Below are 19,614 nucleotides of genomic sequence, written 5' to 3' on the forward strand. Positions count from 1 at the left end.
CATCTAAGCCACAGGCGCAAGTCACAAAATAAAAAATCGGCCTATATATATGTTTATTAAGATATAATATCTTATTATAGTATATAGCCCATATAGAACATTAAAAAAAGTTTGTGTCAAGTACCTGTGATCTAAGCTATTGAAAATAGCCCTCATCTCTCAAATATATATTGTAAGATAATGTAAATGTAAATGACTACTAAACTACTTACAATTGAGATTCAATTTCAAAAGATTCAATTACTTTCTATTTAAAAGTATACCACATTGAAACTTATTAATTAAAACTGTGTATATATGATGTGTTGTACAGATATACTACCGTATCCATGTTGCCATCCTGAAGTTGCTGTTGAAGCATCTGGCTGAGGACAGTTTCCATGACTACAAACTGTACGCCCACTGTCTGCTGGAGGCAGCTGCCCTGCCATTTGTTGGCCGGGTTGAGAAGGGACAGAAAGTCAGAACAGAGTATGTACAAACAGATTTGCTGTCTTGACTTTCTTTTTGCCTGTTCTAAGAACTTTTTATATCACTTTTATGATTTAAAGCTCCTTTTTAGAAATAGGAGGAGTACCGATGTATAGGTTGGAAATGTCTGTCTGTAGACTCACTACATCTTGTCCGCACTCTTGCGTATACCTTTAGTGGTATTTTGCCCTTGACAAGTAAATGGTTGAGGATAGTAGGTCATCTGTCACAGTCATATGAAAACTTTGTCTGTGGTTCAAAGGTTGTAATGTTTGTCTTCAGTCCATATTTTAAAAAAAAAGGGGGACTTTGTTTCTGTGGGTAATCAGATCTGTTATGTTGTTAATGTTAAGTCTTCAAGACTTTTATATATTTAACACCTTTATTCAACATGCATGTTTATATTCCCCAGCAGGGGGATCCCTCGGAATTTTGATCCACTGAATATGTGTGTTTTAGTGTGTATGATTGGGATGTATATAGACTAGATTGCGATGTACAATACATGCTCTTACAACATATATACCTCAATACATTGCTTATATGTTAAACAAAGATGCTAGTTTAAATTTAATGGTTTTAAAAGTAGAATACACACAAAAATATGGCCCGTGGAAGAGTCCTATTTAAGGGCAAAATGCCCTTATTTTCCTGAGCAAAATTCCCTGAGAAGTCATCCAGAAATATGATGTGTAAGAGATATTGACTCATGTTTAAGATGCGTTAAAAAAATTGCTTGGCTCAAGTCAAAACCACCTGATCTTCTGAACAAAACCCCTGGGGGAGGTCGCCATAAATTTGGCATATATGCATAGCCATGTTTTTGACAAAGCAGTACTCAGGGGACATAATGTTTGACAAACATCTCTTGTTGCATTATTGCATTATTCACTACCTACACTGGTTTATGAAGAGCATGAAGCAAAATGTTGACAGATTTGACTTCAAAATTGCGCACAAATTAGGTTGATGCAAAAAAATATTTTTTAACTTTTAATGCAATTTTGTGTTAAATTCATTTTACTTAAGGTAAAATGGTTTAAACCCCCCCAAAAAGGATATGATTATTTAAGGTTCAGATAAAAAAACATTAGACATAATTATTGTATATTTGTACATCAAAGTCAGAGTTAAACATGATAATGCATTAAAATTTGAAGAAATTAGTTTTTTTGCATCAAACTATATTGTGAGCCTTTATTTAGTTTTGAGGAACGATATTTTTAGTATGTGAAACATTTTTTTCTTGGCGACATGTTTTGGGTTAGTTAGGCAATTAAACAAATTTTACAAAAAAAGGATTTTAAAAGATTTTGGATAAAAAAGCATTCACATTATTACTGAAAGATCTGACGACATTAGTTCTTCGTTTTTATGTCAAAACGCCCCAGGCTACCTATTTAACAATGTCTTTTCGTGCTGCAATCATCACAAAGCCACAAGACATTGTTTAATGGGCAGTTCCAATAAATTTGAATCATAAACATATTCTATTATTGGAAATATGATATAATATTCTTTCGTAAAAAATGTTCAACTCCTAATTACAGCTTTTCATGTTGCATCGGATATATGAGTCATGCTTGTTAAATATTGAACCTCAAAACTAAATAGAAGTTGATTTTTTTAAAACATTTAAAATTTTGGTCCCTCAATCGACTATTGCATCGCTGCCGACCCTTAAGTTAGTGCATTGCCAACAAACGTAGCGCTCAGGATGAGCTTTTCCCATCCCGTATTTCCCGTCAGGCATATGGCTGTCTACTCCAAGCGACATCTCTTCTTAAAACGCTAGGCCAAATAAGATGAAACTTCACTGGGATGTTACTTGGATGGCGGCTTTCAAATTGTTTAAAGAAATGAGTTCCATGCAAAACTCTAGATCTTTTTATGGTCTTGTTTATAACTTGAAAAACATTCAAGGTATAAAGTTCAAATGCACCCCCTTTACTATACAGGGTATGCTATTATTGAGGACCTTATATTTCTTGTTATGGCTATTGTTGTTGTTTTTTAAATGATTTGGCACAATGCTTTACTTTCAGTCGAGAGTCTGCCTCATCCGCTGATGAAAGCTCCTGCTCAGAGCTGATCACTCCAACAGAACCTGAAAAAGAATCCTCAGACCACACATATTTCCGTCAGAAAAGTGGCTCCAATGAAACCTCAGGGTTGCCAGCTAGTGAAGCCACCAAGACTGCCATCCAGGGGCAAGTTGTGGAAAACCCCCCTGTCAAATCTGTGACTACCTATGAACTGTATTCAGAGGAGCAAAGTTCAAAATCTCAACCAGATTTGACTGTGATATCTACATCAGAGAAGTCTGTTAGTCAGCTAGATAATTCACTGTCCACCACTGCTAATGTATGTGTTGAAAAACCTGATATCAACAAATCTCTTCCATTCAGTCTTCCTGTAGGGGGTAAACCTGTACCTGAAAGTAGTCCAGCAAAGCAGCCCTTTTCTATTTCCAGTATTCTTGGTGAAGACTTAGACAAAAAAGGAACCTCAACCTCAGAAGATATGACTCACTCTTACAATGCAAGTGATAAATCTGCTACAGTAACAACGAATGGAACTGAGAAAAAAGTAGAGGACAACACAGAAAAGGCTGAAACTGAGTTGATGGAAACAAATGAGAAATTTGAACAAGAGAGTAAGAACATAGGTATTGATGGCACTGTGAAAGGTGATGGCGATGGTAAAGAAGCTGCTGTTGGTGGCAAGAATAAAACTGAAGCATCTAATAGGATAGAATCGAATGACAAGGGGGCGATGGGGGATAAAGCAGAAAAGGAAGATGAACCAGAAAAAGAAGTTAGAAATGTTCTGTTACACATTGAAGACCTGATAGAGTCAGAGCTTAACAGGGGAGATTCCTCCGGCAAGAGTACCCCGCTGAGAGCAGCAACCCCTATGGATATAGATAAGGCTGCGGGAGAAAAGAAAACCACAGTTACACCCGGTGAGGTGCTGGCTATGGAATCTGAGAGCAGGTTGGATGATCAGATCAACAACCTGCTCAAGATGCCTGTGCAGGTTGTACACCAGGCACTGATAGAAAAGTGCAAGCGGGCTCTGGAGTTGTGTCTGCAGAGGTTCCCCACCCACTACAAGTCCAACTACAGGCTGGCCTATCTCTATTTGCACTCTCCCTACCACAAGGTGAGTCTGGTATTGGGATTATTTTAATCTCCTAATTCAGCTGTATTTTATGTTCTTCAACTATTTTATTGTGTTCAGTATAATACATTGAGACACTTTGCTCATGTAAGACTGAATAGATATTATAAATTGTGTTTTGTAGAATTTAGAATGAGATATTATATGTAGGATGTTTTCACCCGTGAAGCTAATTCCCTTCCCATTCAGGACCTTGGTAAAGCCCATGATATCCTGCTGGGAGCACCCAAATGGCAGGACTTGCCCCATATGCCAGCACAGGGGCTTTTTGGGGAACGCAAGCTCACCAAGTTCTTTCAGGTATTCATTTCAACAATGATCAATAACAGTTGCTTTCTTCAGTGTTTGTTCAAAGTGTATGAAGTGGTGGAGACACTTTTATAACATTATTGTGCTATTATTGCACTAAGGAATTCTTCTTATTTGATAATTAATAGTTTTCTTTTCTGAGCTGCAACATTGAATGACCTTACACCAGTGGCAGTTTATAATATAATTTGTATCCTTATCCTTAGATATGCCTCAGTGATTCCATTCTGTCTATTCGCCAGTTATTTTTACATTCTAATCTAAACACTCCGATTCTACTGTAAAATTTAAGTATTTCTGTTGGTTATTGAATAAGGCCCAAAAACCATTTTGCAAAAGCACTTTGTGTAAAAAGAAGAGTTATTCTTTATGCTTTTGATATTATGAAGGGATCAAACAAACGTTACTTCAGATAAGTCAATGTATTGTCCTTCAGGGTATCTGGAAGATCCCGATAGATGAGATAGATCGGTCTGGCAGTTTCCCTGCCCACCTGAATCGCAGTATTGAACTTGTGATGGATGTGTTGCGCCAGGAACATGATGCTGCCAACCTACATGCTGTTCACCTGCAGCTTAACAGGCAGCCGGAACCTGGCAAGTAGGTGTAAATCTAGTTGTTAGTCAGTGAAGTTTGTATACAGAAAGCTTCTGTGTATTAGTAGAAGCAATATTTCTTTTTTTTTATTGTAATTGTAGAATTTTCAAACTTATTCTAGTCTTTTGTAAAAGAAAATGATCAATTCTTATAATCCATTCAGGGTTCTGTTTATATATATATTGTATTGCATTCTTTCTATATCTTGATAGGAAGTACCTGCGTGATGCAGAGAAACGTTATTATGCTCTCACCTCCCATCGTTACACTCTGGATGCTGTGGAGCTGCAGATAACAGACATGAAGACAGAGACGGACTCAGACAAGCGGCTCGCCTTCCTTCAGACAGTATACAAGGTGTGGGAGCATGGTGTACACAAGCTCAACAAGTACCCTGACCGGGCCAACAGACTCCTCGCTGAAGCTTACAGAGTTGTTCTCAGGAAACTTGAGGTACGGGAGTTTTACGCTTATATGACTGATGATTTGTTCACTATTTAGAAACTTAGGCTAATGTCAGAGTGATGTTGTTTTCTGAAAAACTAACAGAGTAGGAGATTTCTTGTTTCTAATACTTATATTGACCTTTATCTTTATTATGTTTATAAGTTTGTTGTTTGAATTTCAGACCCTGCCTCCTAAGATGCTATTGGACCAAGCCGTTCGGTTCTGCAAGCAGCTCGTCATGAAACCAAAGCAGGATAAGGTTTGTTACTTTGTGTACTAAAGGTGAAATAAGGATTTAATTATTTTAAAAAAGTAATACAAAATAAAATAATAAAAGTTAGCCTCTGCATGATGTTCTATTTAATAAAGGAATACATGATTGTGTAATTATGGCTTTAAAGCTTGTCATCACAAACTTCAGATCTCTGTCCTAATGTTAGATTTCTGTATTTCAGTCCCAGGACAGCAGATCTCAATCTCAGATGTCCAGCAGCCAGTTTGTTGCAGTCACCAAGACAACAGAGCGGCCAGTATTTCCAGGGGAGAAGACATCCCCTAGGGTCAGTCTGATGAATCTGATGAAGAGCCAGGCCCCCACTGGCAGTCTTCTGAAGGGCGCTCAGTCACCTGTCTCCATGGGAGCCCAGGGTACCTTGGTCAAACCTGCTGTGGTCGGGAACACACTGGATGTGGACGTGACTGATGGCAAAGAGGAAATTTCAGATGATGTTATTATCTTGTCCGATAGCTCTGTCGATTCACCAGTGAAAGCAAAGCCAGATCGATCTTTGTTTGAGAAATTCCTTGACAAGCCCTTAGTCTCAACTGCTACTGAGGGTGTAAACGCTGCTACCACTGCAGGTAATGCCCCAACTGTCAAAATCAAAGGTCTCTTGGCTGCAGTGAAAAAGCTGAAGCCTGTTTCAGGGGGCAGTGGAGATAATGAAACTTCACAGGACGAGTCTGCCATGTCGGAAGATGAGAGTGAGGCTCCATTACCTTCGAATGACAATGATGCTGATGGTGAGTCCTCTTCCTCCTCTTCATCATCATCATCATCATCATCATCATCAAGTGATAGTGAAAGCAGTGATGATGATTCTGATGATGAGAGGGATGATGGTGAAGACAGTGATGCTAAAGCTGATGTCCAACAAGAAAGTGTTACAAATGATGTGGATGTCGAAAGTAAAGTTGAGAGTGGGGATGAAGGTGATGAGGAAAGTGATGATAATGATGAGGAGGAAGATAGTGTTTCGAAGACAGTTATCAAGCAGAATGAACCTGTTAAGCTTAAAATGAAGACTTTGCCCACTGAAGACGAGGAAGATGAAACTAGCAATGATTCTGCTGAGATTGACTTGATAAGCAGTGAGGATGATGCGGATGATGACAAAGATGAAGATTACAAAGCCAGTGAAGACGATGCAGATGTTATTATGATCTCAGATGACGAGTTTGCACCTAGAGGCAAGGCCATCATCCCCTCCCCTCCCCATCAGAATGTGTCTGAGGGGACAGAAGTGCTGGTACGGGATGTGCCAAGTTTTGACCCTATAATCTCCTCTTTGATGTCGTATGAGCTGGAGCAGGGCCCTGTTCCCGTGGGGTCACCTGTTCCTAACCGTAGCGCTTATGATTACACAGAGATGGACAGCTATAGAAACTGAGATGGGAATTGCATTTCTTATGTAATACTTTGTCATGAAATTACCTTATTCATATTATCCATGGCTTTAGCTTTCATTTCTTAAAAAAGCTTTTATAAAGATAAAGGAGTTGGAATAATGATATACTGTTGTGTGCATGTGGTTTTGTACTGATAGTTTGTAGCTTATCTGTCTGTGTTAGTTTTCGTCCACTGTCACTGGATGTTGTCCATTTTATTGTCAATAACGCAATAAAATAACAAAGTCTTATGAACATTACTTTTATTAGTCAAATATTTGTACCTTGTCTTAACAAATGTACATGTACATGTATGCATTATAGTAAAAATATTTTTTTAGAAAATATTTCATTCAGAATAGTTAAAACTTATTTTTTTAACAACAATTGCGAAACAAGTTATTGCAGTATCATTCACTTGGCACGATGTTGCGCAAGAATGTGGTCTTGTGTTGCCCGGTGGGGTTACCCACTTGTCCGACTTTGTGACCACAAACCATCATTCAATCTAAACTGCCTGTGCCCCCCAAAGGGGGCTTATAACTTAGTATGTCAATCCGTATCCATAACTGTGTTACTATTAATGGAAGGTCAATAAAATCCAGAATCAAGCATCCAAGGAGGGTCTGCTGCCCATTCATGCTCTCCGACACTGGGGCGTCAATGCAGTGCAACTGGGATGACCATATCACCGGGGTCCGGTATCACCATTTGCAGGCTATTCGTCTCACTAGACCCAATTGTAGGCAGTGACAGGTCTTCCAGTATCTATTTATAAACATTCTCATTTATTAATGACCTGAGAAACATATTTTAATTACGTTTATGTGCTGCCCATTGTAGTGTCGACTATAAAGTATAAGGCTTAGTGGTGGGAAGAAAAAACCCAGCTAAACTAGTATCGATATCCGTTTTACTACCATCAGTATCCGTGAGAGACCCGGATATAAGCTTGGTGCCACTTATCTGCGGGTTCATCCAAAAAGGAGAACGAAATGTCCGCATCAACTTGTGTGCATGCCTTGTGCAAACCAGCGTCGTCTTTGCTTCCTTCCTCGATGGAAAGGCGGATATTGTATATCCTCAGAGGGTTAAATATCTCCAAATCGAAGCCAAATGCCAAATATTTCCTGAGGGCGGGGGCTATTTCCAGCTCCAATATGGCGTCCACCGCGTTGCCGGTGAATGAACGCCTTGCCGCCCGTCGACACATCCGGCAGAGTGGTTCTGGCTCCTGCATAGGTCGCCTCTCTATACTGAGCTCATCCTTGTTTAGTTTTATCAAAAAGGAACTCGTATTCACTTCTTCAGCAAGCATGTTGGTCAACATTTGTAATGATTTGCAACGCTCAGCTTCCACGGGGATATTGATTCCATGTTGGGGGTCTAAATGTTCTATCCTATATCCATATAGCATTAAAATAATTGCAATTTCGTTCTGACCGTGATGCCTAGCAGTTAAAGCAGTACGACCATAGCAGTTATGAATGTTGAGCTTAGCGCCATGTGAAGCTAATAAGGCGACGGTCTGCGCATCTCCAAAGTCCGCCGCCCTGTGGAGGGCCGTGTTACCTCGCTCGTCCTGTGTGTTGATGTCGATGCCATGCGCCAGCAGGAGCTTCATAGTGGCGACGGCGTCAGACTTGAGCCTCCCGTTGACACGTATTTCATACGGTGAGGGAAGCGCCGCCATGAGTGGTGTGTGTCTGGCGCCCCGTGGGTGTCTGTCATTTGTTACGATGTTCACACTGGCGCCATACTCTATGAGGTATCGTACAATGGTTGTGTGATATTTCTCACATGCTAGGTACAGAGCAGATTCTCCGATGCAATCCCGCAGGTTTATATTAGCTGCATTTCGAACCAATATTTTTACAAGTTGTTCATTGCCTAACCTGCAAGCCACCATAAGAGGGGACACTTTCCGGAGATCGCACAGATTCACGTTTGCACCATGCGATATTAGGTCATCTACCTTGTCCACGCGCTGCTGCAAGACGGCAGTGTACAGCAATGTCCGCCCGTCCGTGCACGTTGTGTTAACGTCTGCGTGTACATCCATACCCTCAGTGCCTCTGCGTATTGGCCATGTATTATAACAGCCCGAAATATCTTGCACTACTAGTATATCAAATGTATTCCATTTATGCGCATGCAATATGATCATATCACTTTTCAATCCAGACTTTATTATGACACATTGTGGAGAAGGCCGTTTTCTAGTGCTGTTTATAACTTGTGGCCTAACAAGATTGTATAAAAATACAATATTATGCGTTTCAAAAATAACTATATCATGTGCATATACTAAACACATGATTCACCTATTATGCTACTGTTCGTGATTCCCATCTTGCCTCTGCACGAAACAAAAGAGTTTTTCATTAAAGTAAAAACACTCCGTTTTCAAGAAAAAAAATCCGAAATCTTGATTCTTGCACATTCGCTGTTTTATTTCATGATCACACATCGAATCAGGGGTATTAATAATGGAATGTTTACCGCGTTCACAAATTTGTATAACTCCAGTTTAAGCAACGTGCATTTATTTAGTTCATTGACGTTGTTGTTTTGAAACGTCGTTTGCTTTTAACCGTATAGGTATGCTATACTGTATAATGGCACTGTTTACATAGTCATTATGTTGCTATTTTTGTAAGCATGATCTCGTCTGCATGCAGATTCCAATCGAGAAACAATGAGAACACGTAATGAAAACTTCCTTATACCATCTATGTAGGGCTTCGAAATCATTTGTCACATCTCAAGATTTTGTGATAAAGTGTTTCTTTACTCGTTTCATTTGAGTAAGATTGAGTATAGACTACTAACATTAGTAAAATGTATGATGTTTTGCTTAAGGTAACTTTAAGGTTATTTTAATGTATGTACCATAAATATTTGATTATTCATCGCTTTCCAGTTCACACCACTTTCCATTTCACTGAGTACAGTAAAAGCTCTACTTACCATAATATCTGGGTGTGTGTTTTTCTGTCGCGTTATCAACCGCTTCATCATGCAATTCTAGTTTTCATTCGGTCGAGAAGACTAACTCGTTTTTTTATTTGAAAAGTAAAATTCGTTGAGTGTATCAGAAGTAAATAAACTAGCAGACGACATCTATATTTTATTCATGTAAAAACAATGGCATGTAAACAATTTTGACTCATTTCTTGGTAAATTGAAAAATAAAACACATAGAAAATAAATAACAAACTATCTTAAATGCTGCTAAACTGTGTATTTTAGTGTTTACATTATATAAAAGTGTCTCCAACAGTAAAAATTACTGGATAAAATTGATAAAACATAATACTAGTGAAGTCACAAAATCACCCAGCGGCATAACATAAATTATAACGTATTTCCTCAATTTTATAGCGAAATAAAACTTAACTTACCGATCGTCAATAACTACGATTTGTTCAGTCACTAAGTTGAGATAAAAGGTTGAAATGTCTCTTACCATTTCCTCATTTTATTTTATGGACTAAGTGGAGTTTTCGTCTCTCTATGGTCTGACACTTAAAACACTTAACGAACGAATACATGTTACATAAGTCGTTAAAGATCATATAATCTCTTGGTGCATTTCAAAACCAGTGTGGCCTTCGCGTTGTCAAGTATATATCTGCATCTTTAATGGCTCACCATTGCGTTATGTTCTGCAAGTACCAGTAAGCACATTCGATACAACCGCCAAGACTAAACAATCTATCTCACGTCAGTATCACCACAGCGTCACCAGGATATGTTTACCCACTCCCCTCTCCCCACGCCCGACCTCCGGGTTCAGCACCACCCAGGAGACCAGACGCCCCCATAGTGCTTGGGGTTAGCGGCCTTGGAGGCGGGCGGGTTATACGAGGGAACAAGTGTTCGCTTGTATTCCTTCAACTTCCGCATCATTTTTTTCAGTAACACAGGCTTCCGTGCCGCTATGTCGTGTTTTTCTAGAGGATCGTCTGAAATGAATACGCAATATTCAATATCTCTATTTTACGAATGGTTCATGTTATTAATATTCAATTTTAATATCGCCGCTGAAACAAGATGTCAATATTTAGCGAAATGCTATGATGACGATGAGTAGAATCTATACATATCAATGTTACCTGACATTTCTAAAATCAAACATGAAAGCTCGGTCGAAAATTTAAATTAAGTTGCAAGAATTTATAATGATAATAATTATTGTAAATATTCAATTTTTGTGAATGTTGTTTTTCCATACTTTTTATATTGTACAATTGCACTTTTGGCGGCACGAGACTCGCCTCCTCCATCTGCCGGGCCTCCATAAACCTATCACAGCGGTATCGGTTATACCAGTTGCCGATTTTCTGAAGCACGCTATTTCCGGTGGCCGCCCGCACCGCGCTGCTCGCGAACGACCCGAAGTACTTGACGGGTGACGTAAACCACCAGCCACTTGTCTTGTTGAAGGCGTTCCTCTCAGCTATGTTGTCACGCACGAGCTGTCGGTCCTCGTATCGATACCCCTGCTTCGCCTCCCTGCTGTTACACGCAGGACGGGTTTTTGCCGGATACCAGTTGTTGTATCTTCCGGGACTCCCAACGATCAACTTGTAGTCGCCAACCCTAGATAAGATATGGTCTGTTTCACTGATACGCTAGTAAAAAGTACAAAAAATGCTATACATTTATAAATAATTAGTATTTCAAAAATATTGTTATCAGTTTATTTGCCATGTTCATTACCTGATGGCGGCGGACTTTTTCACTTCGTCGATATTGTAAACGAACTCCCTCCTGGGCGAGTGCCAGCCGCGACTGATCGCCAACCACTGGTCCTTCCCGTCCAAGAACGGGCCTGTTAGCATTCATATCTTTATATAAGGTACAGTAGATGAGCACGTGATAATGTAGTGCTTAATGTGAGTTTTCAGTTCGAGTATTAGTCATTTCTTGGAAACGAATATCCAATCGACTTTATACTTCACATGCAAGATTTCAGGGCCGTCAGAAAATTAAGCTTAACAATTCTATATGCTCCTCAATCCGCAGAAAATGCCACTGAATGATTAAGAAAAGTTGGTTGAAGATTTTCCTAAAATCCGGCCTATATCAAAAACCTATGATGCAATGGGCATACTAGTAATATACTTTACCGTAGCGTTTAATGCCATCAGACATGTAACTCATTATTGTTGTGTGATCGTACATTGCTCAGTATTCGCGATTTGAAAAAAAAAGAGTTTTAGATTGCTTACTTGTAGATCCACCCGCTAATCTGACAAATGTTGAAAACCAGTCCGTGGCATGAAACAAACTGAAATGGAATAACACACGTCAGATAACTGACTTCGGAGTCATCAATATGATAGGTAAGTAGCATTATGATACTAGTATTATATAAATTGACGTAAATAAAACCATCTCTTTCCTACCCCGGGTGGACGTATCCGGTTTTCTTAAAGAGCGTCTTGCTGTAGACGAACGTTGGCACGCGGGTGCCGCCCTCCCACAGTGTGGCCTTGGTGCCCCGCAACGGCCAGTTGGAGCCTGCTAAGTACGAGGCCCCGCCGTTCTGAAACACAGGGGTTTGAGCATAACATCAACATCATCATGTAAAGACGTACAGTTAATTGTATCAATAATTTATTATTTACTCTTATTTCTTCAATAATTATTGAAAAGGAAACAACAAAACCAAACAACTAAAAGCCTAACTATATGTAAGTATATAGTCAGATACCTTTAAAATTTGATATGTTAGTTGTTTTTGCTATGGGAATAGAATTTGGGGGGTTCAATTTGATTTCGATGCCTTTTTTAGTACTACACATTGCTCACATCGGATGTGAAGACAATGAGTGTGTTGTCCATGTACTTGTACTGCCGTAACGCGTTGAGCACCCGCTCCACCGCCTCGTCCATGGCCGCCAGCATCCCTGCAAGTACAACAGAACATGTATGTATGCTTACCAATGCTACGGATGTAGGGTTTGGGTTGAACATTTGTAATTTTTGTAATTCGTGTGTGCAGGAACCAACTTAATATGCAGGAACCAGCCAAAGTTCAGTTTTGACATGGTTGTCGATGTCGTCATAAATTAAAAATATTATAGTGATTCTTGTTTATACATATATAAATAAAAAAATAGAAGTTGAGTAAACATTATAACATACCTGTATATATCTTTCTATTAGTGTTCTTGATATGCTCAAATTGCTGTGAGTACTCTTTGGGAACCTAATGAAGATAGCATTAAACAATTATTAATTGGCCTTTTTATATCTTATATGTAAACCGCAGGACGATAAAACAAAATGCATCAAGAATATATATACTTTCAAATTTCAGTTTGGAAATTATTATAGTTATTTAAATACTGGTACCAACTACGGAATAGTATTTTTTGTTAGAAATAAAAGTTCATGAACGAAGGTATATAACTATTGATACCTGGAGTGGCGAGTGTACGCCTTGAAATGACAAGAAGAGGAAGAGCGGACTCGAGGTTCTGTCGTGTGTCGCTATGATCTCCGCAGCCCGCCGGCCAAACAGCGTCTGAAATTACACAGTAAGATGCATTAGCTAGGAAAGGTCACAGAAGAGGAACCGCGAGGTTCTGTAGTGGGTCGCTGTGGTCTCCGCAGTCCGCCGAGCAAACAGCGTCTAAAATTACGCAGTAAGATGCATTAGCTTGGAAAGGTCGCATAAGAGGAGCCGCGAGGTGCGGTCGTGGGTCGCTATGATCTCCACAGCCCGCCGACCGAACAGCGTCTAAAATAACACAGTAAGATGCATTAGCTAGAAAATGTCACAGAAGAGGAACCGCGAGGTTCTGTCGTGGGTCGCTATGATCTCCACAGCCCGCCGACCGAACAGCGTCTAAAATAACACAGTAAGATGCATTAGCTAGGAAAGGTCACAGAAGAGGAGCCGCGAGGTGCGGTCGTGGGTCGCTATGATCTCCGCCGCCCGCTGTGAAACAACACGGAGCATTACTGGCATTAGCTAGGACAGGAAGGGGAGGGACATTCCGACCAAACAGCATCTGGTATAAAACACACCACGGTGTACCGACACTTGAATATAATCGTAACCCTGAAATGAATGTGGCTTCTAACATAGAAAACTTACCGTCGAGTACCGGCCCTTTGTCGGGTGATGAACGCTCGTGTTGTAGCGGAAGTCGTAGCCGCCATCTGAAAATACATCATTACATAAAAAATGAAAAAGCAGGTTATGTAGGATGGGTACAAAATTACTCTTTGCGCGAATGTCCCATAAACCGGTGGGGCCAAAACTCCCCCCCCCCCCCACCTTGGTTTCAAAATTTTGTTTAAGTCTAACTAGGGGAACTGGCGGGGTAGAACCATTTTGCATCTATTATAGACTTTTACACACTTAAAAACAACAACAACAACAACAACTACTACTACTATAGACCATATATATATATGCAAACTTCTATAAACCATATATATATGCAAACTACTATAGACCATATATATATGCAAACTACTATAGACCATATATATATGCAAACTACTATAGACCATATATATATGCAAACTTCTATAGACCATATATATATGCAAACTACTATAGACCATATATATATGCAAACTACTATAGACCATATATATATATGCAAACTACTATAGACCATATATATATGCAAACTACTATAGACCATATATATATGCAAACTTCTATAGACCATATATATATGCAAACTACTATAGACCATATATATATATGCAAACTACTATAGACCATATATATATGCAAACTACTATAGACCATATATATATATGCAAACTTCTATAGACCATATATATATATGCAAACTACTATAAACCATATATATATGCAAACTACTATAGACCATATATATATGCAAACTACTATAGACCATATATATATGCAAACTACTATAGACCATATATATATATGCAAACTACTATAGACCATATATATATATGCAAACTACTATAGACCATATATATATATGCAAACTACTATAGACCATATATATATATGCAAACTACTATAGACCATATATATATATGCAAACTACTATAGACCATATATATATGCAAACTACTATAGACCATATATATATATGCAAACTACTATAGACCATATATATATATGCAAACTACTATAGACCATATATATATGCAAACTACTATAGACCATATATATATGCAAACTACTATAGACCATATATATATGCAAACTTCTATAGACCATATATATATATATATATGCAAACTTCTATAAACCATATATATATGCAAACTACTATAGACCATATATATATGCAAACTACTATAGACCATATATATATGCAAACTACTATAGACCATATATATATGCAAACTACTATAGACCATATTTATATGCAAACTACTATAGACCATATATATATGCAAACTACTATAGACCATATATATATGCAAACTACTATAGACCATGAAATATATATATAGGAAGTTCATCTTATAAAGTGATTTTGATTTATAAATGGTGATCAGGTATTTGTGTTATAAACAAAATAACTATACTGCATTATATGGCAATTTCGATTTGTAGTTTTTAAATGAGTGGAAACAACGTGCAATGTTTATGGGTGTAGTAGTCCTGGGCGCCGCTGTAGAACCCATAGAAAGAGTCGAAACCACGGTATGTTGGGGTGTGGTTCCAGTTGCAGAAACCAAGATGCCACCTGAAATATAACAGATAAATATAATGAGATTGCATTATTTGCGACTGTAAACGCAAAAACAGTTATTCGTATTACCTGGAATGATACAAGATATATAATAAGAAACAAGAAAATTCATTTCACGTCGGATATACATAAATAACAACACACGCTCGCAGAGCTATTTTCCGACAGATATCAATAAGCAAACGTCAGCAGAAAGTAAATTTTCCTGATAGAAAACAATTTGTAACTTCAGTTGCTCTAATTCACAAAAATCTTTAATGGACACTTACTTGCCGACGAGGTGTGTTGCGTACCCTTCGCTTCTTAGGGCCTCGGCAATGGTGGGCTTGTCTTCCGGTAGGTGCTTGGGCTGGTAGTAGCGGACGATTCCTTTCTGCATGCCTAGGTGGTACGGGTAGTAGCCCGTCATAATGGCCCCGCGGGACCTGAAACCCGGCAGATGCATAGCTTGAACGATACACTTCGAAGAATGATTTCCTTCTTACTTGGTGTGATACCCTTAATATTTTTTTGTTTACAGGCAAAGCGTAACAAGCTTGGGTATTTTATCTCACATAGCCAAATAACCTGCTTAGACTAGATTTTACCAAATAAAATAGAATATCGTGAATACCATAAGAATATTTCCTAAATATTACCAAAATAATACCGAAACAAAAATAGTGTGCTAAGCTCGATTCCGTGATTGTGTTAGTAAATGAGGCCCTTGCGTGTACTTGCAACTGATCCCCAGGGTGGGGTATGGAAATGTTAAATGGAATAAAATCCAATAATTTATGTATTTGATATATCTTTTGCCACAATGCTCGTTAAGATACCGTCACATCTTTAAGATAACGGTCGGATTTTTTTCAAACGTTTTTTTCTACTGAAGTGTAACTGCCGAGTATATATCAATATCACACGCAAAATAACCGGAATTCGGTTATCTAAATAGCTGTTTGCTGGGTCATTTACCCATTTTATTGTTGGATTTCTGAGTACAGTAAGTTTTCTTTATTACAGCATCAACCCAGCTCAGGAGCAATGACTCTAGTCGTTTCTAGTAAATGTTCAATGTTGTTGTATACGAAATGTTTTAACAGTCGGCACCTGCCAGTTGAATGCACATGTATCTGTGATCAAAAGGCCTAAGCTCAATTTCACACAGAGGAGCCATGTTTATTCATCACTGAATCTGCTTTACAATCGGCGCGGGTTTAGGATTAATAACGAACATTTGAGAACAACGAAAACACAGTGATTACAAGAGTATACTAGATAACGAGTAACTTCCATAGCCGAGAGTGTATAGATTTATCCCAACCCGAACGTAGTCTGTAATGCGGAAACGGGGTTTACCGAGTTGGGGATCACTTTGCACGAGTCGCCATGGTAGATACATTTTCTCTCACCTCAGTTTAACACGATAATGCATTAAAAATTAAAAAAAAAAATGGCTTCACCGTATATTGCGTGGCTTTAAATGTCACCCACTGTCAACACGATATAGACAGAACAGCCACACAAACGCTTATTCGGGGAGAAAGTGACGCCGATAGTTTTGTCTCGCCTATTATATTTTGGTCTACTATGACCTTAGCATCTTTGAGACTAATAATTATACTATCTTTTGGAATACTTCGCAGAGCAAGTCCGACGTATGTATACCAACAGAAAATAAACTTTTTATACACAGAAACATATCAATCATGTGTCCGCTAACAAACCGAATATTTCATTGATTTACATAAGTTTCTGTTAATGAAGTCATTGTAACCCGCCAGAGGTAACCTGGTTCGACATGCCCGTGTCCCCCGACCCAGCTCTGTACAATACCTTCTTTCATTATAATGCTGATAACCCATATAATATATTATCACTAGGGCGATTATTTGGATTAATTTATTAACAGGCATTGATATGAACATGTTCCGTATTGCCCCAAATCATGACAGGTGTTCAAGTGACATTCAGTGATAACCCATTTACAGCCTTAAACGCTTAGTCCAAGATACACGCACATTGGTAAAAATGATCTTATGTATGACAAATTAAGTAGTTATATAAAAATGATGTTGTAATCAAGAGCTACATTGTGACGGACACCATTTATAATTTGTAATCATAATAAAACAGAAACTACAAGGACAAGCCCAGTGGCCTACATTCAACTCTGTTTTATATATAGGGAATGACTGTGAACTCTGACCTACAACCAAGACCCTGTTTTATATATAGGGAATGACTTTGAACTCTGACCTACAACCAAGACCCTGTTTTATATATAGGGAATGACTGTGAACTCTGACCTACAACCAAGACCCTGTTTTATATATAGGGAATGACTGTGAACTCTGACCTACAACGAAGACCCTGTTTTATATATAGGGAATGACTGTGAACTCTGACCTACAACCAAGACCCTGTTTTATATATAGGGAATGACTGTGAACTCTGACCTACAACCAAGACCCTGTTTTATATATAGGGAATGACTGTGAACTCTGACCTATAACCAAGACCCTGTTTTATATATAGGGAATGACTGTGAACTCTGACCTACAACCAAGACCCTGTTTTATATATAGGGAATGACTGTGAACTCTGACCTACAACCAAGACCCTGTTTTATATATAGGGAATGACTGTGAACTCTGACCTACAACCAAGACCCTGTTTAATATATAGGGAATGACTTTGAACTCTGACCTACAACCAAGACCCTGTTTTATATATAGGGAATGACTGTGAACTCTGACCTACAACCAAGACCCTGTTTTATATATAGGGAATGACTGTGAACTCTGACCTACAACCAAGACCCTGTTTTATATATAGGGAATGACTGTGAACTCTGACCTACAACCAAGACCCTGTTTTATATATAGGGAATGACTTTGAACTCTGACCTACAACCAAGACCCTGTTTTATATATAGGGAATGACTGTGAACTCTGACCTACAACCAAGACCCTGTTTTATATATAGGGAATGACTGTGAACTCTGACCTACAACCAAGACCCTGTTTTATATATAGGGAATGACTGTGAACTCTGACCTACAACCAAGACCCTGTTTTATATATAGGGAATGACTTTGAACTCTGACCTACAACCAAGACCCTGTTTTATATATAGGGAATGACTGTGAACTCTGACCTACAACCAAGACCCTGTTTTATATATAGGGAATGACTGTGAACTCTGACCTACAACCAAGACCCTGTTTTATATATAGGGAATGACTGTGAACTCTGACCTACAACCAAGACCCTGTTTTATATATAGGGAATGACTGTGAACTCTGACCTACAACCAAGACCCTGTTTAATATATAGGGAATGACTGTGAACTCTGACCTACAAACAAGACCCTGTTTTATATATAGGGAATGACTGTGAACTCTGACCTACAACCAAGACCCTGTTTAATATATAGGGAATGACTGTGAACTCTGACCTACAACCAAGACCCTGTTTTATATATAGGGAATGACTGTGAACTCTGACCTACAAACAAGACCCTGTTTTATATATAGGGAATGACTTTGAACTCTGACCTACAACCAAGACCCTGTTTTATATATAGGGAATGACTGTGAACTCTGACCTACAACCAAGACCCTGTTTTATATATAGGGAATGACTGTGAACTCTGACCTACAACCAAGACCCTGTTTTATATATAGGGAATGACTGTGAACTCTGACCTACAACCAAGACCCTGTTTTATATATAGGGAATGACTGTGAACTCTGACCTACAACCAAGACCCTGTTTTTTATATAGGGAATGACTGTGAACTCTGACCTACAACCAAGACCCTGTTTTATATATAGGGAATGACTGTGAACTCTGACCTACAACCAAGACCCTGTTTTATATATAGGGAATGACTGTGAACTCTGACCTACAAACAAGACCCTGTTTTATATATAGGGAATGACTGTGAACTCTGACCTACAACGAAGACCCTGTTTTATATATAGGGAATGACTGTGAACTCTGACCTACAAACAAGACCCTGTTTTATATATAGGGAATGACTGTGAACTCTGACCTACAACGAAGACCCTGTTTAATATATAGGGAATGACTGTGAACTCTGACCTACAACCAAAACAGTGTTAGTAACATGTTTTTATTTTAAAAGATACAATTGACCTTCTGATCGTGATAAAGATGGACTGTCCACAAGTCAATTCACATTGGCAATTTTATAGGAATGATGCGTATGTTTTGAA

The 19,614-nt window shown here is 38.7% G+C and overlaps 3 protein-coding genes across 3 annotated transcripts in view; 1 reads left to right on the forward strand and 2 right to left on the reverse strand.

Moving 5' to 3' along the window:
• Positions 1-6,935, forward strand: part of LOC128231273 (calcineurin-binding protein cabin-1-like) — a 31,019-nt gene extending 24,084 nt beyond the window's left edge. Inside the window, exons 32-38 of the mRNA XM_052943875.1 lie at positions 314-471; positions 2,517-3,636; positions 3,844-3,954; positions 4,400-4,563; positions 4,773-5,013; positions 5,189-5,266; positions 5,463-6,935. Coding sequence (XP_052799835.1) covers positions 314-471; positions 2,517-3,636; positions 3,844-3,954; positions 4,400-4,563; positions 4,773-5,013; positions 5,189-5,266; positions 5,463-6,677 — 3,087 coding nt within the window. The 3' untranslated portion in view covers positions 6,678-6,935. The remainder of the gene's footprint in view (positions 1-313; positions 472-2,516; positions 3,637-3,843; positions 3,955-4,399; positions 4,564-4,772; positions 5,014-5,188; positions 5,267-5,462) is intronic.
• LOC128231274 (ankyrin repeat and SOCS box protein 11-like) lies at positions 6,930-9,302 on the reverse strand. The gene has a single exon (XM_052943876.1). It carries the CDS (start codon positions 8,990-8,992, stop codon positions 7,598-7,600), a length of 1,395 nt encoding a protein of 464 aa, XP_052799836.1. The 5' UTR covers positions 8,993-9,302; the 3' UTR covers positions 6,930-7,597.
• A 488-nt stretch (positions 9,303-9,790) lies between these two features.
• The window catches only part of LOC128231957 (arylsulfatase J-like), an 11,611-nt gene continuing 1,787 nt past the window's right edge, over positions 9,791-19,614 (reverse strand). Inside the window, exons 3-13 of the mRNA XM_052945246.1 lie at positions 15,659-15,814; positions 15,277-15,383; positions 13,790-13,854; positions 13,109-13,213; positions 12,832-12,895; positions 12,496-12,593; positions 12,090-12,229; positions 11,913-11,971; positions 11,401-11,512; positions 10,913-11,280; positions 9,791-10,643 (exon numbers count right to left, since the gene is read on the reverse strand). Coding sequence (XP_052801206.1) covers positions 10,471-10,643; positions 10,913-11,280; positions 11,401-11,512; positions 11,913-11,971; positions 12,090-12,229; positions 12,496-12,593; positions 12,832-12,895; positions 13,109-13,213; positions 13,790-13,854; positions 15,277-15,383; positions 15,659-15,814 — 1,447 coding nt within the window. The 3' untranslated portion in view covers positions 9,791-10,470. The remainder of the gene's footprint in view (positions 10,644-10,912; positions 11,281-11,400; positions 11,513-11,912; positions 11,972-12,089; positions 12,230-12,495; positions 12,594-12,831; positions 12,896-13,108; positions 13,214-13,789; positions 13,855-15,276; positions 15,384-15,658; positions 15,815-19,614) is intronic.

The sequence above is a fragment of the Mya arenaria genome, chromosome 4 (genome assembly GCF_026914265.1).
Source record: "Mya arenaria isolate MELC-2E11 chromosome 4, ASM2691426v1".
Taxonomy (NCBI): domain Eukaryota; kingdom Metazoa; phylum Mollusca; class Bivalvia; order Myida; family Myidae; genus Mya; species Mya arenaria.

What these genes read in the sequence shown, in the direction of transcription:
- LOC128231274 (XM_052943876.1), bottom strand. Translation starts at nt 8,992, where the DNA reads ATGTGTTTAGTATATGCACATGATATAGTTATTTTTGAAACGCATAAT.